General features: G+C 36.6%; 2 protein-coding genes across 2 annotated transcripts in view; one reads left to right on the top strand and one right to left on the bottom strand.

Annotated features, from left to right (window-relative positions):
- TMEM167A (transmembrane protein 167A) overlaps positions 1-16,841 on the top strand; it is an 857,923-nt gene that overhangs the window by 539,133 nt on the left and 301,949 nt on the right. The window lies entirely within an intron of this gene.
- The window catches only part of XRCC4 (X-ray repair cross complementing 4), a 290,728-nt gene continuing 275,516 nt past the window's right edge, over positions 1,630-16,841 (bottom strand). The window contains exon 8 of the mRNA XM_050795166.1: positions 1,630-2,248. Coding sequence (XP_050651123.1) covers positions 2,140-2,248 — 109 coding nt within the window. The 3' untranslated portion in view covers positions 1,630-2,139. The remainder of the gene's footprint in view (positions 2,249-16,841) is intronic.

Below are 16,841 nucleotides of genomic sequence, written 5' to 3' on the forward strand. Positions count from 1 at the left end.
GTAAAGCAGATGGCCATGTTTCTGCTGTGATGGGGCTTATGTTCCATCGGGAGAGGAGACATGAAAAAGTAATTCCAGAGAGTGATATGCATAATGAAAAAAACCATTTTAATGGGACAGAGAGTGACTGGGAAGGTGGACAACCCTAAAAAGGGTATTTCGGGAAATCCGAGGAGATGACATTTGGTTCTAAATCTGAAAGATAAAGAAACCAACCATGTGAAGATGAGCATTCTAGGCAGACAGATTAGCAACACAATGGTTCTGAGCTCTGGCCTACTCAAGGGGCAAGGGGAGTAAAGAGAGAGGGGTGGGAAATCAGGTTGGGGAGGTAAGCAGGGGTGCCATCGTATCAAACTTTGTAGGCCATGGTACAGGTCCAGACTTTTTTCAAAGGGCAATGGTTTATTATTGGTAGGTTTTAGTCCAGGTAGGAAAATAATCTTATCTAAGATTTAAAAATTCAGTTTGGTTTCATTGTAGGAGAATAGAAAATTAAGCAGGGAGACCAGTGCGGAAGCAGTGTAGCTGTAGTAGAGAGACAGAGAGGGAGAGTCAATTTGTATTTTGGAAGTAAAAATAACAGAATGTGCAAGGAGAAGAAAGCAGGGACACCAAGGAGGATTCCTGGGTTTTTAGCTTCAAGGAACTGCGTATGTGGTAGTGAAATTTCCCAAATATAAGACAGCAGAAGAAATGATGGTCAGGATAATCAAATTTCTGCTTTGGATGTGCTAAAACATCTAAAGAAAGGTAAAAGTAGATAACTGCACTCGTCTGTATTTAAAAAAAGATGCCAAGATGTATCAAGATTTAATACAAACGATTTTTAAGAAATCTTAAGAAACTCCTTTTGTGACAAGTTAAAGATAAATTATACATACACACATGTATATCCACATATATGCATGCATATATAAAATTTGACTACAAAGAAAACTATGCTAATTTTGGAGATATCGGCAGACAGATGGCATTCAAAACCACAAATGACCTAGAATAACCTAGGGTGACAATGTAGGTAATGAAGAGAAGAGGGCTGAAAATTAAACCCAGGGCATTCAAACATTTAACTGTTGGGCAAAGGAGAAGGAATCAGCCAAAAGGTCTAAAAAATTAGTGACTGGAAAGAAAGAGGAATACAAAGAGCATATGCTATAGCAAAAGTCAAGTGAAGAAAATGTTTACTGGGGAGAAGCAATCAACTATATAAAATGTGCTGACAGGCTTAATAACATGAGGACTAAGAATGGGCCAATCACTGGATTTAGCAACATGGTGGTCATGGCTAACTCTGATATTGTTAACTTTGAGTAACATGGAAGGAATGGATATTAAACAGGTAAGAAGTGAAGATAGAATGAAAGGTTAAGAAGCAGAAACAGTGATTACAAAGACAATAGTGCCGGATGTTATTGCAAAGAGCTATGACAAGGTCCTTGTCTTCAAGAAGGGCCCGTGTATGTGTAAGATAAATCTTTTATCAATAATCCCTGAAAAATATGCTTTTTTTTTTTTTTGCCACAAAGGGGGTTACATTTACATTAATGAGCAGTTTCTAAAAACCCGTTACTTACTATAATAAAAGTTAACTTAAATAACACATTTTATTAAGAACACAAAACCTTGAATGTATCAAAAATTTTATTATCAGATTTTCAGAATGTTTATGTACAAACTAAAATTATATTTTATATATCATTACACAAATTAAAATGCTCAAACATCAGTGTTCAGAATATGTTTTAATATGTCTATTCAAAAAAGGCTGAAGACATTTTAAAAGGATGTTTTCTTTGTCCTATTTTCAAAATCTTCCTAGACAGGATGTTAGATAGCTATCACATATAATATGTGTGAATGAATATGATAAATGTGGCCTTTGCAACAAGAAGTCTGAAATTTTAGGTAATTATAGGCATGCTGAATGAATAGTTTAGAATAATGTGCCAGTGTCATCATCAAATACTATCTTCGTATACATGTGTAATTCATTTTGCACAATGGTTTCAATTCAGTGTGTATGTAATTAAATTGTAAGGTACAGTAATAGCTGCTAACTTGAAATTCTGCCTTTTCATTTTAAAGAAATGAATAGAAAATATAGTCTAGTGAACATCAAAGTGTTTTTTGAGACTGTTAAATCTCATCAAAGAGGTCTTCTGGGCTGCTGTTTCTCAGAGTTTCTAAAGACATGTTTTCAGCTGAGATGTGCTCTTTCGATGTCTCAGGTAGTGAAGAATCAGGCCTAGAGTTGAAAAGAAAATCAAAATAGTTTTATTTTTAAAAACTTCTGTTATAGAGTAAAAGAAAATGAAGAGACACATAAGTGAAATGACAGTCAAACCCTGTTTCAAAATTGGTTTCGAGATTTACTTCTCTATGCTGTTAACTGTAAGGAAAGAGATGAAGAGACTAATTTCTCTAACTGCTTTAGAATTAATCTGTCTCTATTCTGACCCCAGGAAAATTCAAAAACCTATAACAATACTCATAATTGAGGTCAAGAAATAAAATATTCTATCCTCTATGCTATAATCACTTTTATGCCAGAATATAGAAGGTTTCTCAAGTTACTCCTTTAATGATTTCATCACAATTTACATTTTACTCTGGCTTTCTTAAATTCTACCGATTAACGTGCATTTTAATCTCTTAGCAGCAGAAAGTTTTGGTCCCATGAACTACCTTTAGTGGGTCGGATGACTATGTGTATATATGAAAAATAATGATTTTTCACATTTATAGCAGTTGTTGATGAAATGTTGGCCCATATTCATTTATCGAATCTGCATATCTTCATTTAGTGAACTAAATTTTACTCAGGTTCAGTATTGTAGTCACTATTTCAATGGATTGAGTGCTATACTTATGTAGATATTTTCTTTGAACCCTAAGATAACAGGCTGACTGCCATGATCACTATTAATTGGTCTTAGAAAGACTGTGCTGGAGAATAACAGAGCTCAATCAGAAGTAAAGCTTTGGAGTGTCTGTTAATATCCTTGTAGAAACCTTGTCAGTGGTTCTCTGTGGAACCTAAATAAAGTATGCTTAATATTATCAATTAGAGGTGGCTTCCGGGGTGATTATGATTAGGTCGAGCTAACCCAGTAACACTTGGTAATACCCCTCTATTTCCAACTTCGAAGGCCGTGGTGGAGTTACAGCACCTTGGTATAGCTGAGAAAGCATGGAACTTGAAGTCAGGAAAAACAAGTTTGAACCCAGGTCTATTTCATATTAGCTATGTAACTTTAGGCAAGTCATTTAAACTAACTGGGCTTCTATTCTCTCCACTGTAAAACTGAGATATTAGTACTTTTCTAGAGGTGGTCTAAAGATGAAATGAGTTGATGTAAATGAAAATGCTTATAAATTCCCACAAAATATTTGGAAACTATTATTATTATCTGCTAATACTGCATAAACTACATACGAGTTTCCATTAACAGCAGAGAAGAATAACCATTGAAAACCCCCACATATCAAGTATGTTTAGATGATGAGTATTTTCAAAAGCTTGCACCCTTACCTGGTTGCACAGATTATTAGAAACGAGTTCTCCTTGGCATCATGATTAGAGACAATTAACTATGGTTGGCTGCCACTAGACCTGGTACATGTTCTGTCTTATTCTGAGCAAGCCAATTTCAAACAATATTATCATCACAGGAGTGCCAAGGTGCTAGGCATTAATGCATTCAAGATGACAAGTGCTACCCTCTGGGATTTGCAATGTTAAAATTAACAATAAATACAGGCATAATTATTGTAACATGTAATTAAATATCTAAAAATATATTCCAAAGGAGGAGAAAATGATACAGTATGGGATAAAAGTATAATTATTACAGGTATACGTTTTCTTTGTCAACTCAAAACACATTAAACACTTTTCTCTGGCCAAATGTCTTAGAGTTGCTTGTACTCCTCCTAGGCAAAAGAGATAACTGAACTATCTCAATTAAAAGTAAGAAATGGAAAAATAAGCAAGGCAGATACAATAAATGGTGCACAGCAAAGTGGCTAGCCATTTGCAGAAGATTGAAAGTGTGCCCCTATGTATTAGTCCATTCTTGTATTCCTATAAAGAACTACCTGAGACTGAGTAATTTATAAAGAAAAGAGGTTTAATTGGCCACAGTTCCACAGGCTGTACAGGAAACATGGCTGAGAAGCCTCATGGTAGAAGGTGAAAGGGAAGCAGGCCCATCTTACATGGCTGGAGAAGGAGGAAGCCGGGGGGAAGATGCCACAAACTTTTAAACAACCAGATCTCATGAGATCTCACTCACTATCATGAGAATGGCAAGGGGGGAATCTGTCTCCAGGATCCAATCACCTCCCACCAGGCCCCTTCTTCAAGATTGAGAATTACAATTAGACACAAGATTTGGGTGGGGACACAAGTCCAAACCATATCGCCCTACCTTTCAACATATACAAACATTAACTCGAGATGGATTAAAAATTTAAATGTAAGATTTCAAACTATAAAAAACTTAGAAGAAAACCTAGGAAATATCCTTCTCAACATTGGCATTGGCAAAGAATTTTTGGCTAAGTCCCCAAAAACAATTGCAACAAAAACAAAAATTGACAAGCAGGACCTAATTAAACTGAAGAGTTTCTACACAGCAAAAGAAACTATCAACAAAGTAAATAGCCTACAGAATAGGAGAAAATATTCTCAAAATATGCATCTGTCAAAGGTCAAATATCCAGAATCTATATGGAACTTAAATCAACAAGCAAAAAGCAAATCGACCCATTAATAAATGGGCAAAGGACACGAACAGACGCTTCTCAAAAGAAGACACACAAGCAGCCAACAAACATATGAAAAAAAATGCCACACATCACTACTCATCAGAGAAATGCAAATCAAAACCACAATGAGATACCATCTAACACCAATCAGAATGCCTGTTATTAAAAATTCAAATAATAATATATGCGGGAGAGGCTGCAGAGAAAAGGGGACACTTATACACTGTTGGTGGGAATGTAAATTACTTCAGCCACAGTGGAAAGTACTTTGGAGATCTGTCAAAGAACTTAAAACATAACTACCATCCAATCCAGCAATCCTGTTACTGGGCATATTCCTCCCAAAAAACCCAAAGTTTTCTACCAAAAAGACACATGCACTGGCATGTTCATTGCAGCACTACTCACAATAGCAAATACATGGAATCAACTTAGGTGGCCATCATTGGTGGACTGGGTAAAGAAAATATAGTACATATACACTATGGAATACTACACAGCCACCAAAAAGAATGAAGCAATGTCCTTTGTAGCAACATGGATGCAGCTGGAGACCATAATCCAGAGCAAATTAATGCAGGAACAGAAAACCAAATACCTGTGTTTTCACTTACAAGTGAGAGCTAAACATTTGGATATACATGGGCATAAAGATGGAAACAATAGACACTGGGGATTAGGGAGGGGTCATGGGCTCAAAAACTACCTATTGGGGATTATGCTCAATAGCTGGGTGATGAGATCCCTATCCTAAACCTCAGCATCCTGCAACATACCCCTATAATAAACCTGCACATGTACCCCCTGTATCTAAAATAAAAGCTGAAATCATATTTAAAAAGTCAGACATGGAAAGATCTCCGTAATTGTGCCCATTGTTTAGATACTGTGCACCAGAACACAGAGATCTATCAATTTTGTTTTTTAAAAAAATCAGCATATGACCAAAGGACCATTCTGAAGTGACCAGACTGAAGGATAAATAGATTCCTGGTGCTTCACTTACAATTTACAATTCCTTCTGAGGTCATGAGGAGCTAAGAAATAGATTTTGACTCCTGTTCATAGTGCCTAGTCATAACAGATACTCAGTAAAAGTTGTCCTGAATGGAGATCATTGAGTTTTTATATCCATGGCGAGTCAATAGAGTAAATTTAGAACTCTCTCCACAACTCTTAAAACAGTTTTATTATTTTTACAGGTAATAAATGTTTATTGTTAGACTTTTTGTAAATTCTGAAAAGCATAAAAAAGAACACAAAAATGTTGATATGGTTTGGTTGTGTCCCCACCTGAATCTCTTTTTGAACTCAATGTTGGAGGAGGGGCCTGTTGGGAGGTGATTGGATCATGGGGGTGGACTTCTCCCTTGCTATTCTTGTGACAGTACGTGTGTAACCAGAGAAGTGGGGCATTGCTATAAAGGTATGTGAAAATATAGAAGCAACTTTGGAACTGGGTAATAAGCAGAGGTTGGAACAGTTTGGAGGGGTCAGAAAAAGAAAGGAAGATGAGGGAAAGTTTGGAACATCCTAGAGACTTGTTAAATTGTTGTGACCAAAATGCTGATGGTGATATGGACAATGAAGTCCAGGCTGAGGTGGTCTCAGATGGAGATAAGGAAGTTATCGAGAACTGGAGTAAAGGTCACTCTTGCTATGCTTTAGCAAAGACCATTTCATTGTGCCCCTGGTCTAGGGATTTGTTGTACTTTGAACTTGAGAAGATGATTTAGGGTTGCTGGTGGAAGAAATTTCTAAGCAGCAAAGCATTCAAGGTGTGGCCTGGCTGCTTCTAAAAGCCTACTCTCATCTGCATGAACAAATAAATGACCTGGAACTTATATTTAAAAGGAAAGCAGAATAAAAGTGAAAATTTTGCAGCCTTGCCATGTGGTAGAAAAGAAAAACCCATTTTCTGGGGAGGAATTCAAGGCTGCAGAAATTTGCACAAGTAAACAGGAGCCAAATGTTAATAACCAAGACAGTGCCTCCAAGGCATTTCAGAGATCTCCATGGCAGCCCCTCCCATTATAGGCCAGAAGGCCTAGGAGGGTAGACTTGTTTTGTGGGCCAGCCCAAGGGCCCTGCTACTCTGTGCAGCCTTGGGACATGGCACCCCGCATTGTGGCTGCTCCTGCTCCAGCTGTTGCTAAAAGGGGCCAAAATGCAGCTCAGGCCATTGCTTTAGAGGGTGCAAGTCTCAAGCCTTGGTGTCTTCCATGTGGTGGTAAGCCTGCAGATGTGTAAAGTGCACGAGCTGAGGCTTGGGAGCCTCCACCTAGGTTTCAGAGGATGTATGGAAATGCCTGGATGTCCAGGCAGAAGTCTGCTGCAGGGGTACATCCTCATGGAGAAACTCTACTAGAGCAGTGTGGATGGAAAATGTGTAGTTGGAGTCCCCAAAGAGACACTGCCTAATGGAACTGTAAGAAGACAGCTACTATCCTCCAGACCACAGAATGGTAGATCCATCATCAGCTTGTGCCATGCATCTGGAAAAGCTGCAGGCACTCAACACCAGCCTATGAAAGCAGGCATGGGGGCTCTACCCTGGAGAGCCAAGGGGGCAGAGTTTCCCAAGGACCTGGGAGTCTACCCCTTGCATCACTGTGCCCTGGATGTGAGACATGGAGTCAAAGGAGATTATCTGGGAGCTTTTAGATTTAATGACTACCATGCTGGTTTTTGAACTTGCATGGGGCCTGTAGCCCCTTTGTTTTGGCCAATTTCTCCCACTTAGAATAGAAGCACTTACCCAATGCTTGTACCCCATTGTATCTTGGAGGAAACTAGCTTGGTTTTGATTTTACAGGCTCATAGGTTGAACAGACTTGCCTTATCTCACATGAGACCTTGGACTTGAACATTTGAGCTAACACTGCAATGAGTTAAGATTTTGGCGGACTGTTGGCAAGGCATGATCGTGTTTTGAAATGTGAGAAGGGGATGTGGGAGGGGCCGGGGATGGCATGATGTGGTCTGGCTTTGTGTCTGCACCCAAATCTCATGTTGAATTGTAATCCCCAATGTTGGAGGAGGGGCCTGTGGGAAGCGGCTGGATCATGGGGGCAGATATCCCCCTTGCTGTTCTCGTGATAGTGTGTGAGTTCTCATGAGATCTCATTGTTTAGAAGTGTGCAGCACTTCCCCTTTTGCTCTCTCTCTCCTGCCAGTCATGTGAAAATATGCCTGCTTCCCTTTTGCCTTCCATCATGATTATATGTTTCCTGAGGCCTCCCCAGCAGCAGAAGCCTTTGAAGCCTACAGAATTGTGAGTCGATTAAACCTCTTTTCTTTATAAATTACCCAGTGTCAGACATGTCTTTATAGCAGTGTGAGAAAAGACGAATACAAATGTCTACTATCTTATTTTGCATTACTTATATTTTTACAGCCTTTTTTTTTTTTACAAAAATGTGATCATTCTATATATTTATAGTTTTGCAGCTTGATATTTTTACTCTATAATACATTAGAGATGTATTTTCATGCTGAAAAATTTAGATCCACATTCATCATTAATTTTAATTTTGATATGCTAACCATTAGTTCACTGATAGAGGTTTGGGTTGGTTCAATATTTAAATGCCCTTATAAACAAGACAACAATTAGTATCCTTATACATATACCTTAGCATTTTTATATTTTTTTTCATGAACATGCTTGTTCTAAGGAATCATGGTTAGAGGTATAATTTGAAAAAAACAACTCAGAGAACCTGTATCTAAAGTTTTAATATAAAGTGAGAGAAACAAATAATTAGAAACTTGGGTGTTCCTAATGAAATTATAGCCATTAGTTATGGCTCTGTTTAAATTCTAAACCTTTCATAAAGACTTACTTTATTTTCATATTCCTATTTCATTTCATATTCATAATTTTTATTTCCTCTGGTCATTTACAGTACCTAATATCTGTATCTTATATTTCAATATATAGTTTTGTTTATTTAATCAATACTGTACTTGTTGATTATACACTATGAACAGCTCACTGTGTTAGGAAAATAGAACAAATGTGTTACTCCTGCTCTCAGAAAGCTTTCAGTTAAACATTTACTTTATCTAATTTTTTCAAATGTGTCTTTTTATCTTAACAATGTTATAAATAGCTGGAAAGTAACAACTAAATAACATAATTTGTTCATAAAGAGTGACTTATCGCTTTAGGCATCTCTATAAGTACATTAATATTTAACATTCAGGTATATGTTCGGATAGTTTTCTGTGGGCAAAGTGGTTCAATAGGGGATATTCTGAAACTAGATATTCTGAATCTCAATAGAAATTTTGGTCAGGTCACTGCTGGACCCCAGTTTCTTCATTTGTGGAAGGTTGAGGTTATTATAAATGATCTTAGAGCTCTTTCAGTTCCTGAATCTGAATTTGTTATGCTTGAATAGTTCAGCATAGACTACTTTGCAAAATACATGCTCTCAAGAAATATTTGTGGAATAAATGATTAATGTGAATTAAAGAGGAAAGATTAATGACAGAATAAGAAACTAAAGTTACAGGCTAAAGCCTAAGTCTTCTTTCAAATAAAGAGAATATAATGAAACTTCTCCAGATGACACTCTCACTAAAAGGTGGTGTATATTCTCAATAATATAGTTGCAGAGATTTCTATGTTCTATTAGTTGAATTTCATACTGTGTTAAAACACACACACGCAGACACACACATACACAAACTACAACTTGAATCAAAATTGCACTACATCATCTAACTAACAATGAACACTGTACATCAAAAGCTAGATTTATTAAAAACAAAGTCTCATCCAGGGAAAGTTTCTCTAAAAATATTAGAATAAATGATTGACTTCTCTTTTAACTTTATAGGAGTTAAATTAATAACATCTTTAAAATGATATTTGTCTCATTTTGTAAAGACATTTTCTCAGCCAAGTTTAAAATGGTATCACTATGGCTGGAACAGCAATCCCTTCCTACTCAAACGAGAAGCATTAGTATTGTTTAGAGTGTCTTACATATTCTGAGAGTAGTATTTCTGAAATATGTCATAGTGTCAACCTGAGCAAACAGACAGATCCAGGAAAATGAATAGTGATTGATGGCACCATAACACTTGAAGAATCATGCTTGTTAGACTTTGACACAAACAATGATCTAAATTTAAAAAATAAATTGTTATTTTAGGTAAAATAACTAATTTTTTGAGGCCTAACTATATCTCTACCTATACAACACACATAGAATTCAAATTTTTTGTGTCAAAAGTCAAACAAGTATGATTCCAAGTGAATTAAACACTTAAGTGAGAAAGGCAAAGCTTTAAAGCTTTTAGAAGAAAATACAGGGGAATGTCTTTATTACTTTGAAATAAGAAAGTTTGTTCAAGGCAGAAATCGAAAACCATTAAGATAAAGATTGATACACTGAATTGCATTTGAAGTAAGTACTTCTGTTTATCAATAGATACCTTAAAGAGAATGAAATGACAAGACACAAACTGTGAGGAGATACTGCAACATATGCTAGTAACAAAGAATATCCAAAGAACTCCTATTAACGATTTTTTAAAAACCAAAACATATGCCAAAGACTATAGGAACTTCCAAAAAGGGGAATAATGGAGGTAAATAAGCATATGATAATAAGCTCAACTTCATTAGTGACCAAGAAAATGCAAATTAAAGCCAATGTGAAATAGTTTACACCAGATAAGCAAAAATTAAAATGTACAATAATATCAAAGATTTTGGAGGATGTGGAATAACTAGATAAATTATTGCTGGTAGGAGAACAAATGTTTGAAACCATTTTATAAAACAATTTGGCAATAACTGTCAAGGTATGTGAAGGTATATTCCTGTAACTTAGGAATTCCACTCATAGGTACGTTCCCTTGAGAAACATTGGGTCTATCAGGAGATATGTACCCAATCATAGATGCATTGTTTACAACAGTGAAAAACAAGAACTACCCAAATGTCTCTCCACAGGAAAATAGGGGAATTAATTATTAAATTTTCATATAATGGACGAGATTATACAGTTATACACATATATGAATCTTAAGCATAATGTTGAGCAAAAGAGCAAGGCTCACACTTGTATCCTAACACTTTGGGAGGCTGAGGTGGGAGGATCGTTTGAGCCTAGTAGTATGAGAAGTATGAGACCATACTACTGGGCAAGACAGTGAGACTCCGTCTCTAGAAAAAAAAAAAAGGTAAAAAATAAATTAGCTGTGTGTGGTGGTACACATCTGTAGTGCTAGCTACTCAAGACGCTGAAGCAGGAGGATCCCTTGAGCCCAGGAGTTTGAGGATGCAGTGAACTATGATCATGCCATTGCATGCCAGCCTGGGTGATAGAGTGGGACTCCATCTCTTTAAAAAAAAAAATACATACATTTAAATAAATGATTATATTTATTTAAATTTCAAAACCATGCAAAACTATGCAATATTACTCTTTGAACAACGGAGTGTGTGTGTGTGTGTGTGTGTGTGATTTGTGTCAGTGTATCTTTGTATGCACACGCGTAATACTTTGGGATCCGATCTGCTATTTCTGGATCTTATTATTTCTCTTCCGTGACAATATTCTCAGAATTCTAGATTTTGTAGCTTTGGCTATTGTGAAGATGGTGACACAGAAGAGGAGAAGGTTTAGGATTAGGCATAAAGACATCAGTTTCAGACATAACAGGTGAGTCTGAAGTGCCCAAAGGATATTCAAATGCAGATATATGTTGAATAGGTTAACAAATACACAGGTATAGGACTCAGGAGAGATGTCTGGACTAGATGCACCAAGACAGCAGTCATTGCTATAAGGCAACTGGGTGAGTTGAAATGATCACCCAAAGAAGAGACCATCAGAGAGAAAAGGTTTAGTAAGAAAGAGTGGAGAATATTAAAATTGTAGGGACAGACAGCTAGAGAAAGAAATGAGTCAAAAAAGGAATGGCTCTAAAAATGAGTAAAACCAGGGAGGAGCGTTGTCACAGACGCCAAGGGCCAAGCTGACTTTGTGTGCCCACGGCTTGTGCTGTTTCCACTTGCCACCCAAACACTGGCTCTCTATACAACTCTGACTGACAAACTTGAAAATACACTTCAGGCTAATGAGTCTCACCCACTCTAAATTATCTGGAGTTGAGAAGAATCGCCTGGAAGGATGCTGCTATGTTCATGATTTATTACAGACAAGAAGAACAGGCAATGTTTTCTTTTGGGGAGAATGAAGTCTCAAATTCTCAGACTGCAGCAGTCACGGCAAAAATCCAGCAAATGGTCAATTCCTGCCTATCCACCATGGCAGGACATTCTGAGGCAGCTGTTTTACTCATGTTAAAATAACAAAAGTATATACATCTTTCTTTTATCACAAACTTCCCTGGCATCCATCCTCCTCATCACCGATGAGGACTAGCGAAAAGCTCAGATATGGGGAGAGGGATGAAGATGAGAGGTAAGGTAAGGGCAGTATACAAATTGAGAATCCATCCTAAGCACTGGCTGGGGCACACATCATTTGGTTAAAAAAAAAAAAAAAAAAAAGCCAAATATTTTACGGTTTGTTTTTAGAACACATAAAATGAAACTTTAATCGAAATGACCTTAAAAACCAGCCAAATCAAAATATCAGGTACTTGCTGCTATTAAATAACTAAGCAGCTATCAGATTGACCTTAACAGAATTCCCATTATGAAATAAACTCAATTATGGAAACACCTCTTAAATGGAAAAGTTTTAAATAATGTGCTTAAAGATTTGACATCACCAAAGTTACCACTGTATTTTCAAATTTTAAATGTTAGTATTAAAAAAAATTGATCTTAGAATAAGTGGGAAAAGTAGCCTACAAATTTCTAGCTGACCTTATAAAAACCAAAACCATCTCCTAAATAAATTAACAGACTGAAGTCATCCAGATTCAGTAAAACCAGTGCTGAACATTGCCTGGAATTCACTAAGCCTACACGTCATTTCGTTGGCCTAGAAAATAAAAGAGAAGCTGAAACTTTCTGGCAGACAAAATGGCAAATAAAAGAAATTGCATTTGTTATTTTCAGTTACATTCCTAAAGATATCTTTTTCTAATGAATAAGACTTTTCTAATGAATAAGAATTTGTTTAAATTCATCAAGAGCAGGAAGAAAATGGAAATAGAATGAACAGAATAATAAAGAGTGAATACACGTAATGTTAAAATGAATTGACATGCTTTATAGATATTGGGAAAGGATGAGAATTCTAAAATTTTCCTGTAAAATACACATATATTATAGATTTGAAAATAAGATTATCTAGTTCTGGAGAATTCAAATTTTAAAGTCAACCACTAAGATGAACATACCCAGAATCTACAAGGATGCAAGTCACTTACAGAGAAATTTCATAATTTCATAATGACTAAAGATTTTGCCACTCTTGCTGTACTTTATTCAGATAAATAAAACTGTTCTGGTAATTCATTAAACAATACCAAAGTACAAAGATACTTAAAAAATCAATACTTGAAATGTCCTGCATAAATTCCAAGTTTTGAAATCATATAGGTGACATTTGCTACTGTTGATCTATGCCTATAAAAGTGGAAAACTGTCACGCTGGTGGAAAGTTACTCCTTTAAGACAAGCCAGGTGATCCGTGAGCTTACTGCCGCTTGCTGTGCTACAAATGAAACTTCCCTCACTAGCCTAGAAGCCTCTCCAGTTAGGGGGACTCTGCTTTGTTTGACTTGGAACAATTGTTAGCACATAAAAGTTCCACTGATTGCATGTATTAACCAAATAACAAAAAATTGAATACATGAGAGCGTATTAATAAGAAGGCTCAATAAAGTTAAGCAATGTACCCGCAACCATGCAGCCAGTAAGCATGAGTGAGCAGGCAGTCAAGTCAGTAATGGAGCCAGGATTTTAGCCTAGGTTAAAATCCAAAATCCATACCCTTTACATTAGGCCATTCTAATGGGTGTGGGGGGTCATCATTAACTCTTATTTCTACTCCAGAGGATGTTTTTTTCTTCTGAGGAAGGCAGCTTGGTTGTGTGCAGTGTGTCTCAAAAAGTAGTTCTGTAAGATATTCTCTAAAAAAATATGTGGTCCAAAATGTTCAGAAAATGTCTTCATCTTCTAAGTTCTCTTAGTCTTTCATATACATATTATACACTAAAATTTCTGTTAATTGGGAAATCTGTTAATTAGGAAGAACAAAAGCAACGTGTAGAAGAGTATATACAGAAAACCAGAATGTGTGTGTATATACATTATACCAAATGTGCATGTATATATGTGTGTATGTGCTCAAGTGTCTAGAATAGCTATGGGAGGATACACAGGTAAATGGTAGCTGCTGAGAGGAATTTTAGCTGAGAGGGACACCTTTGCTGAATATTCTCTTAAACTGTTGGGTTTTTTTTTTTTTAAACCTTATACATACATTATATTTTTGTAAGTGCTTTAAGAGAAAAGAACCTTGTTTAACCTAGGTTTTCCAAATGAATTTGGTGGCAGAAGCCCCTTTTCTCACAATCTCACAATCTCTTCACCATTAACATCCCAAGAAACTAGTGTCTTCTGGAATAGGCTGTATTACCTTCCTTGCTGAGAAAACAACATCCATTAGTCTGAAACCATAAACTGAAGGAAAACAGAAATACACAAAAAAGAAGACAGAACTCTACTTTTAGCTATCAAGAGAAGGGGTAGACAATAATACCAGCCATGGAGGATAGTGATTTCTAAACTGAGACCAAGGGTGGTAGTTTCACCGTAGCGTGGAATGAGTGCTTTTTGTTTCCTATGGCTGATGCAACAAATTACCATAACGTAATGCCTTAGAACACTGCCAATATATCATCTTACAGTTCTGGAGGTCAGAAGTCTGACAGATCTCACTGATCAAAAGTCAAGAAGTTGGCAGAGCTGTGTACTTCTCTGGAGGCACTAGTGGAGAAGCTGTTCCTGTGTGTGTGTGTGTGTGTGTGTGTGTGTGTGTGTGTGTGTTTTAGCTTGTAGAGGCCACTCCCTTCCTCTGTCTTCAAAGTCAGCAATGGCAGGTGGACTCCTTCTCACTACACATCATTCTGACGTTGCTTGCTTAGTCTTATCTCTTCCCCTGACTTTCTTCTTCTGCCACTCTTTTCTACTTAAGGCCCTTTGTGATTATATTGGACCTAACTGGATAATCCAGGATAATTTCACTGTTTTTAAGGTCTGCTGATTTTCAACCTTATTTCCATCTGTAGCCTTAATTTCTCATTGCTACGTGGTCTAACATATTCTCAGGTTCCAGGAATTAAGACGTAGACATCTCTGGGGGAAGAGGGTGGGTGATGTACTATTCTGCCTACCACTCTAGTCTTAACTTTGTTATTAGGGCTTAATTATTATTCCAATCTGCTGAATTAAATAGATTTCAGGAAAACTGAGTAGAGAAAAGAGGTCGAGCAAGAGCAGGGGCCCCGAGTTAAAAGAAATCCCCCAAGCTAGTTGGAAGAGGGATCTGCAAGGTCAGTGTAATGTTATCTATAGCTCAAAGAAACGGCCATTGGGTCTTATCGAGAGATAACTGAACTAGAATCATTGAGACAGGCTGGCAACCACTATCATCTATCACTTACCCATCCACTATTTATTGAGTGTCTATTGTGAGTCAGAGACTGAGCTAGAGACATGGGATTTAAAGTGAGCAAACAATCAATCCAAGGCAGAAGCAATGCTGAACTTCTGAATTCCCTTAAATACAAACTTACAGTAGCCCTTGTCTGGGGGATAACAAAACAGAATGCTGTGTTTCACTCCAACGGTTCTAAAGAGCAAGGCTGGTTGTTAAAGAACCATCATGGGAATGTGACCGGTGCTGTACATCACACAGGGCCACGAGCTTAGAGGGGCTTCATATTTGATTTAATGCTCTGCTGAATATTTCTCTAGGCTTTCCATGAAATGGTTGACTAAGGAAGATTCTGCAGCTTGAATATATTTTTTTTTATTATACTTTAAGTTCTGGGTTACATGTGTAGAATGTGCAGGTTTGTTACATAGGTATACAGGTGCCATGGTGGTTTGCTGCACCCATCAACTAGTCATTTACATTAGGTATTTCTCCTAATACTATCCCTCCCCCAACCCCCCATCTCCTGACAGGCCCTGGTGTGTGATGTTCCCCCTCCTTGTGTCCATGTGTTCCCATTGTTCAACTCCCACTTATGAGTGAGAACATATGGTGTTTAGTTTTCTCTTCTTGTGTTACTTTTGCAGCTTGAATTTTTAAAGAAGACTTATGTGTGAATTAAAAGTGAATCTATAAAGCAAGACTATTCAAATTCTGGAAGGTGTTCTTTCTTAAAGATATTAAAAAGGGGTCAGCACCAGAATAAGTCAGATGGAAATAATCTATAAAATTCTGTTACTTTTGATTTTGAATTAAAAATATTAAACTTTTAAATTAATGTTTTAAATATAACCAAACTGTAAAGTAAACCCAAAATGTACAGAGAGGCAGAAGGCTTTTAAAACAGATCACTGTATTCCACAATCGGTAGCTATTTGCTGTGTAGATAAGGCAACACAAGCCTATGCTCAGAATTACTGGAGAAAGACCTATCCAGCCATTTTTTGGCCTGGAAAAGTCTTTAATATGTATGGTATTATGATTTCAATAAGAAGTTATATGTCACTGCTGCACTTTTATTTATCACACTAAAAATATGTGAAGTAATTTCAAATGCTAAGTCAATCAAATCCATACAGAACGCCATTGACCACAGCTGTGTGCTATGTTCACATAACTATATTAACTAAACATACTATACATATTTTCTGACTGTAAAATCTTTACAATTACACAAATTACTAATTTTTTCAGGACTTTACTCCGAACTAATGTTCCTTTTGAGGAACAGAGTGCGAATAACACATGGTTCCATTAGAGAATTTAACTGATACAATGTGGTCTCATTTCTTTAAATGTCCTACTATAATCAATGGCTTAATGAAAATATAAAAATGAGATTAAAAATAATAATTCTCCAAACTTCATAGTGGAGGAAGCTTTTAGATGTCATTCAGCAATATTAAT

This window comes from Macaca thibetana, chromosome 6 (genome assembly GCF_024542745.1).
Source record: "Macaca thibetana thibetana isolate TM-01 chromosome 6, ASM2454274v1, whole genome shotgun sequence".
In the NCBI taxonomy this organism is placed as follows: domain Eukaryota; kingdom Metazoa; phylum Chordata; class Mammalia; order Primates; family Cercopithecidae; genus Macaca; species Macaca thibetana.